Source organism: Carica papaya, chromosome 6, assembly GCF_054855325.1.
Source record: "Carica papaya isolate Zhongbai chromosome 6, ASM5485532v1, whole genome shotgun sequence".
Taxonomy (NCBI): domain Eukaryota; kingdom Viridiplantae; phylum Streptophyta; class Magnoliopsida; order Brassicales; family Caricaceae; genus Carica; species Carica papaya.
The window spans coordinates 5,853,733-5,861,797 of NC_142314.1; the positions used below are offsets into that span (position 1 = coordinate 5,853,733).

Sequence of the window (8,065 nt, forward strand, 5' to 3'; positions counted from 1 at the left end):
ATTCTTCCAGTCATCAGGCGCAACAAGCTTGAAGGTTATATCACAGGTGTGAAACCTTGTCCACCTAAGTTTTCTCAAGTTCATGTTGAAGGAATATAAGATATTCAAGTGGTGGTGAATCCAAAATATGAAGAATGGTTCACTCGTGATCATATTCTGCTTGGTTGGATTTACAACTCGATAGAACCTCTTGTAACTTTAGAGTTAATGGGTTATGAGACCTCCAAGCAACTTTGGGATGCAATCAGTGATTTCTTTGAGTAAAAACCAGATTTAATGTGATTTTCTATAAGAAAAAATTTGTGAAAATGCAAAAGGAAAGAATGAAGATGGAAGATTATTTGAAAATAATGGAAGACTTAGTTAATAATCTAGCATTAGTAGGTCATCCAGTATCACTTGAAGATCTGGTCACTCCAGTCTTGGTTGGACTGGACTTACAAGAATACAACCCTTTGGTGTGCCAAATCAGTGAAAAGGAGAACATAAGCTGGGTTGAGCTCCAATCAAAGCTGTTTAGCTATGAGAGAAGATTTGAACAACTTAATGCTGGAATTGCAACAATTAATCTTGGGCAACCAGTGGCAAATTATGCAAATACAAGAAGCTATAATCATGGAAACAAAAACTCAAGCCAATCAAAAAATCAATTTCATGGTGGAAGAAATGCCAACAACAACAACAACAGAGGAGGAAGATTTTACCGAGGCAGAGGTGTCAAAGGTGCAAGTGGTAACAGACCAATATGTCAAGTCTGTGGTAGGATTGAACATACAACAGCTTATTATTTTTTCAGATTTGACAAAACTTACGTGGGTGTTGTACCAGATCACAACACAAAAAGCCAATCACATTCAGTCTTTATTGCTTCAACAAAAAATTATGCAGATCCAAACTGGTATTTCGACAGTGATGCAAGTAATCATGTGACAAATGACTCAAGAGAAACAAGACTATACTAGCAAAGAATCTCTAATCGTTGAAAATGGTGATAAGCTTGATATTCATTATACTGGCTTGACTAAATTGACTACTTGTAGCAAAAAGTATCTGTTGCTTGAAAGTTCATTGCATGTGTCTGAAATTGAAAAGAACTTGATCAGTATATCTAAACTTATTATAAATAACAATGTTAGTATCTTATTTGATTTTCTTGGTTGTGTTGTTAAGGACAAGGCAACAGAAAATGCGTTGTTGCGAGGGAGACATAAAGATAGACTTTATCAAGTTGAGCTGAAGGATCAACCAGTAAATTAAAATCAAAACTCTCTTCAAGTTTTATTTCTAAATTTTTAAAAAATCTTATTCCGAGTCTATTGAGTCCTAGTACAAATGTTTGGGTCATCCATCAAACAAAGTGTTATCGAAGGCACTAGAGTCTTATAATGAAACTTCTATAGTGAATGAAAAAATGAGTTTTTGTGATGCCTGTCAACTTGGTAAATTACATTTTCTGTCTTTTACTATTTCATCTTCACATGTTTCACAACCATTATAGCTTATACATTTTAGATATATGGGGTCCTTCTCCAACAGTTTTAATGTTAGGTTTCTAGTATTATATTCTATTTCTTGATGATTATAGTAGATATAGGTGGTTATATCCACTTAGGCAAAATTCTGATATTATCCAAACATTCATAAATTTCAAAACTTTTGTTGAAAATCAATTTGATAGAAAAATTAAGTGCATGCAATCAGATATGGGAGGTGAATATATAGGTCTTACCAGTGTTCTTCAAAAGTATGAGATTAAAACTTAATATTTTTGTCCTTACACATATGCTCAAAATGGAAGAGCAGAAAGAAAACATCGATATGTGGTAGAAATAGGACTTACACTTCTTGCACAAGCCAAAGTTCCTCTGAAATATTGGCCAAAAGCCTTTAAAACTACTGTTTTTTTTTTATTAACAGATTGCTTACATCTATCCTTGACAATTTGAGCCCATTTGAACAACTCTTCAATAAAAAATCGAATTATAATCTCTTGAAAATTTTTAGATGTACATGTTATCCGTGTTTGAGACCATACCAAGCATACAAATTTCAATATTATTCAGTCAAATGTGTAACACCCAAATTTTATTATTTTTATTTTATTTTAATTTATATTAGAATTTTATTTTAATTTTTCAATATTTAGTTTATAAGGTTTTAATTTAATTTAATAAAAAATAATAATAATGATAAAATAGGATAAAATTATTTTTGAGATTTAATTGAAATTGATTTTAGGAAAAAAGAGTGAAAATTTAGATTCTAAGGGTATTTTTGAAAAAAAAATCAAAAATCGATGGTCAAAACGCGATTTAGGAAAGTTGTACCACATCAGCAGCCACGTCAACAGCCCAGTCAGCAGCCTCAGCCAACCAGAACACGCCGCGTGGCAAGGAAGCTGATGCGGGAGGCCACGCGGGACGGAACCACGTGGTCGATCCATGTGCACACGATCGAACGGTCCAGATCTCACGCGTGCGGATGGCCAATATCTCATGCGCACAAACGGCCCAGATCTCACGCGTGCAGACGACCCAGATTGAATCACGCACGGATAGCCCAAATTGCATCGCGATGGACGTCCCAGATTAAATCATGATAGACGGCTGAGATTAAAAGGGAAATGTTATAAATAACCTCACCCACACCCGACCCTAAACCCTAGCCGCCAGTACCCTCGCCGGAGAAGAAGAACCAGTCACCGAAGGAGCCGGCCGCAGCCACCCGCCGCAGCACCGGAGTGTTTTTCGACCGCCAAACGAGATAAATTTTCTCTCCTTAGCTCGTTTTTCGATGCTGAATCTGCCTATGGCCAAATCGGAGTCAAACCACCAGCCAATCAGCCGAAAAATACCGTTGAAGTCCAGCGGCACCGCCGCGGCTTCCCTCGATTTTTGCCTCCGATGAGGCCCTTTCTGGTTCCCGTTCGATGCAATTTTTACATTATTGTGATCACCGTCCTTTTCTCTACAGGTTGACCAGAGCAAAACATCAATTCGCGACTCGCGCCAGAGAAGCCGCCGCACCCGAGAGCTTCGCCGCCGGTAAGTATCAGTTTTTCGTTATTTTTTGGCTCACCGATGGCCCTAGGGTTGTCTTATCGCAGGAACCAATGCAGGTTTGGCCGAATTCGACCGAAAATGGCCAACCCGAGACAGATCGTCGCCGCAGGCGATAGTGCCATCGCCGGAGCACGGCGAAGCCGCCGTGCCAGAATTCAGATATTGGCTGAAAAGGGACCCTGGGTCTTATTTGGGGGTTTTTTGGAATACGTGCAGGTATCGGTAGTGCGTTTCAGTTTTTTAAAAAAAATTCAAGAGATTTAGGGACAGCCCGTAGGCAAATTGTAGAGCCGATTTCAGACCCCAAAACAAGTAAGGATTTCTCACCCTATTTCCTATCACGGCATTAAAGCCTAATAAATGATAAAACAGTATTTTCGTGAATTAATGGATGTGTATAATTGCTTAAGGTTGCTAATGGAACCCGAATCTGGTGTATTTATCGGTAAGTTGTTATTTGATCTATTTTATAGTTTCAAATGCAGTATGGTACTTGATGTGGTTATTTTATGATTTCATATACATGATTCACTGTTTCATTTATTATGCTTTGAATTATTGTGAATCCGATGTTGTGTTGCCTTGTTTGGTGTCCATTACTAGTTTACGTGTTTGTGTTTGATTGGATAATTGAGATTAAGAAAAATGGTAAAAAGATATGTGAATTGATAATGGATAATCTCTACAACCTCACTAGATATTCTGGGAGATGGTGGACGGACTGGGTCCATAGGGAACCCTACCGGGAACGTGGTCTCTTATATCGGACGGGATATGGAGACTTTATGTGTTTTGGCGCCCATACCGGACGGGGTATGGGGACGGCCCGTTCCACCCTCATACCAGACGGGGTATTGAGATTTATGGTTTTGGCGCCCATATCGGACAGGATATGGGGACAGTCCATTTCACCCTCATACCGGATGGGGTATTGAGGTTTATGGTTTTGGCGCCCATACCGTACGGGATATGGGGACGGCTCGTTTCACCCTCATACCGGACGGAGTATTGAGGTTTATGGTTTTGGCGCCCATATCGGACGGGGTATGGGGACTGCCCTCGAATCAGGTTATTAATGTTAATGGTTCACGTGTAGCGGGGACCCCCTATGGATCCCCATGGATACTAGTAGGCTGGTAAAAGAGAAGAATTGTTGTCTGATTATTGAAGTGCAAAAGTATAACATGTGTTATGTTACAAAGTGTATATGATTTTATGATGGTTATAATGTTATTATTTTCATATGTTATTTTCATGAATCTCACCGAGGTAAGTGGACAGTAAAAGTTTTTATTATTAATAAATAAGTTTGTTATAAATTATGCTCCATTGGTCGTTTTTGTTTTCTACCAACCTTTACTTCTGTGGCAGTAAGATAGTGTGATGTCTTTATTAGGCTAGTGTAGCTCATTCCTTACTTAACCATTTCATATCAGAAAGACGTGGTTCCCGAGCCTGTTCCGCAGGAAGACGGCGAGTTAGACGCCTAAAGATTTTATAGTTCTATTTATAGTTTTTATTTCGAGTATTTCTTTTAATTAACTTATTATTTCATATGTTGAATACGTTTATGGTTATTGTGTAAGGGATGTAAATCAGAATTTTTATTTCGCTTCTATATTTAAAATTTTTAATACATACATCTTCATTTAAATTTTCGGGACCGTTACAGTTGGTATCAGAGCCGCGTTCCTCGGACTCATCCCTTACACAATAATACTTAGAAAAATACCCACCGATAAATCGTTACTTAACTCTTCCTTGTGAAATGCAAGTGCAAAGAAATGAGGAGTGGAAGACCCCCACTAAACCTAGCAGCCCGGGATGATTCCCTTCGGGAAGATGTGGACAGAATATTTGATATGCTAGAAAGGATCATGGCCGCCCAACAAGGTCGAGAGGAGAGAAGGGAGTTACCCAAACTTCCCCCACTACCACGGGTTGAGCCACCGCTACAGCAAGCGGATCCCGAGCCACCCCAGCACAAGCCTACTCTACCACAGTACCACCCGGCACCACCGCCGCAGTATGAACCGGTGCCCCAGCCACCGTACTACCAGACACTGCCACAGTACAATTCGGTGCCCCCACCATTTCAGCAAGTGCCACCACAGGGCCCCCCAGTCTATCCCAGCCGGGCCCAGTCCCTCTTCCACGGGACTCAGCTCCTTCCTTGATCGACCAAGGCTACATAGAGAGGTACAGGAGGCTGAACCCTTCTATTTTTGCAAAAGGATCCTCTTTCGAAGATGCCTAGTACTGGTTGGCGAAGACTGAGAGAGCCTTCAAGACCTTGGGAGTGGTTCCTGAGCAAAGAGCTGCCTTTGCTTCCTACATGCTGGTAGGGAAAGCAGGTCGTTGGTGGGAGCTCAAGCAGGCCACCCTGCTTACACCAGCCACTTGGGAGCAGTTCTTGGTGGCCTTCCATGCGGAGTATCTCCCTGAGCACATCCGACACCTGAAGGAGATGGAGTTTGTTCAGCTGATCTAGGGAAACATGACGGTATCGGAATATACTCGTAAGTTCCTAGAGCTGGGCCGATACTCCCTGGAGACATTGATGGATGAGGGCAGGAAGGCTAGGAGATTCCAGTGGGGCCTCCGCCCAGAGATCAAGCAACACTTATTGATACTGGAGCTCAAAACATACTCAGCCATTCTAACAAAAGCACAGATTGTGGAGAGGAGTTTCAACACCCGTCCTCAGTCAGCAGGGAGTCACCGACCCTCGACTCCACCTCGCAGACCAACACCTACTGCGCCGGTCCAACAAAATAAGAGGCCCAGACCAGTGATCCAGGCCCCTCCTCAGGTTCCAGGGGCAGCACGTGGAAAGATCTACCAGCACTATCGCAGGGATCACGGGGACCAACCATGCTACTGCCTCAACAACACCTGTCGCATATGTGGTAGTGCCCAGCACTATGCGAGAGAGTGCCCGAGGAACCAGAACCAAGGAAGACCTTCTTTTCAGGGCAGGGTTTACAACTTTACCCAGCAGGATGCCGACGCCGATCCGAACGTGGTACAGGGCAAGCCCAAGAAAGAAATTTGTATCCAAGATATTCCGGTAGTTTGAGACTTTCCAGATGTGTTTCCAGACGAACTACCCGGACTGCCAGTGGACAGGGAAGTCGAGTTCACTATAGATTTACAGCCAGACACCCAGCCCATTTCGATTGCTTCTTACCGCATGAGCCGTGTTGAGATGGAAGAGTTGAGGAAACAGATCACTGAATTGCAAGACAGTGATTTTATTAGACACAGTGTGTCCCCTTGGGGTGCCGGAGTCACTTTTTCAAGGAAGAGAGATGGAACGTTGAGACTGTGTATTGATTAAAGAGGATTGAACAAGGTTACGATCAAGAACAAATATCTCCTTCCCAAAATTGATAACCTCTTCGATCAGCTGCAGGGTGCACAGGTCTTCTCTAAAATAGACCTGCGATCAGGTTACCATCAGGTGAAGATAAGAACAGAAGACATCCCCAAGACGGCCTTTCGAACCAGGTACGGACACTATGAGTTCCTGGTCATGCCATTTGGGCTAACCAATGCCCAGGCAATCTTTATGGATCTGATGAACAGAGTCTTCAGAGAGTTCTTGGATCAATTTGTTATCATGTTCATCGATGACATCTTAGTCTACTCAAAAAGTAGAGAAGAACATGCCCACCATCTTGCCCAAGTTTTGCAGGTCCTCAGAAACAAGAAGTTATATGCAAAGTTGAGTAAGTGTGGATTCTGGCTTGAGCAGACTGCCTTCCTAGGACACCTCATATCGAAGGAAGGAGTATCAGTGAATCCCGAAAAGGTTGAAGCGGTACTTGGCTGAGAGAAATTGACATCAGTTAAGGAAATCTGGAGTTTCCTGGGGATGACAGGTTATTACCGTAGGTTTGTTGAAGGATTCTCCAACCTAGCAGCTCCTCTAACTCGACTCACAAAGAAGAATGTCAAATTTGAGTGGAATGAGGACTGCGAAAGAGGTTTTTTAGAATTAAAGAAGCGGCTGACTACTGCACCCGTACTGGCTTTACTGAGTGGATCGGTGGGATATACAGTTTATAGTAATGCCTTCTATCTAGGCCTGGGTTGTGTCCTGATGCAGCATGAAAATGTCATAGCATATAGGTCCAGGCAGTTAAAGAATCATGAGAAGAATTATCCCACCCATGACTTGGAGCTTGTCGCAATCATACACGACTTGAAAACCTGGCGCCACTACTTATACGGAGAGACCTTTCATATCTATACCAAAAATAAGAGTTTGAAACACATATTCACTCAGAAGGATCTCAACATGCGTCAGAGAAGGTGGATGGAACTCCTTAAAGACTATGATTATGATATCTTATACCATCCGAGTAAGGGCAACGTGGTAGCAGATGCTCTCAGTAGAAAAAATGCAGGTATCTTAGCCCATTTGATGGTTTCAGAATGCAGACAAATTAGGGCCACACAACAGGTTCGACTTCAGAACCTGAGGAGAGTCACATGTTTGGGCCGTCTGACAGTCCAGCCCGAGTTAATCCAGAGAATAAAGGAAGGCCAGTCAGTCGACCCCGCCCTGGTAGCCCGCAAGAAGGATGCAGAACAGGGAGTGAGCTCAGAATTTTGAATCTCTGCCGATAGATTACTCCGTTTCCAAGACAAGGTTTGTGTCCCAGATGACAGTGAGTTAAAGAGAGACATTATGACAGAGTCTCATAGCTCGAAAATTGCCATGCATCCAGTAAGCACCAAAATATACCAAGGCATGCGACCCCGATTTTGGTGGAATGGGATGAAGAAAGACATAACCGACTTTGTATCCAAGTGTTTGGTATGTCAGCAGGTCAAGGCAGAGCATCAGTGCCCAGGTGGGCTACTTCAGTCGTTACCGATTCTGGAGTGGAAGTGGGAACACATCACTATGGACTTCGTAACGGGATTACCCAAGGCACGTTCAGGACATGACGTCATCTGGGTAATCGTTGACCGGCTTACCAAATCTTCCCACT

General features: G+C 42.5%; 1 protein-coding gene across 1 annotated transcript; it reads left to right on the top strand.

Moving 5' to 3' along the window:
* The first annotated feature begins 308 nt into the window (after positions 1–308).
* On the top strand, positions 309–1,257 carry LOC148253252 (uncharacterized). Its single transcript, XM_088222330.1, has 2 exons — positions 309–898; positions 1,041–1,257. The coding sequence occupies exons 1-2, from the start codon at positions 309–311 to the stop codon at positions 1,255–1,257; spliced, it is 807 nt and encodes a 268-aa protein (XP_088078456.1).
* The last annotated feature ends 6,808 nt before the right edge of the window (positions 1,258–8,065 follow it).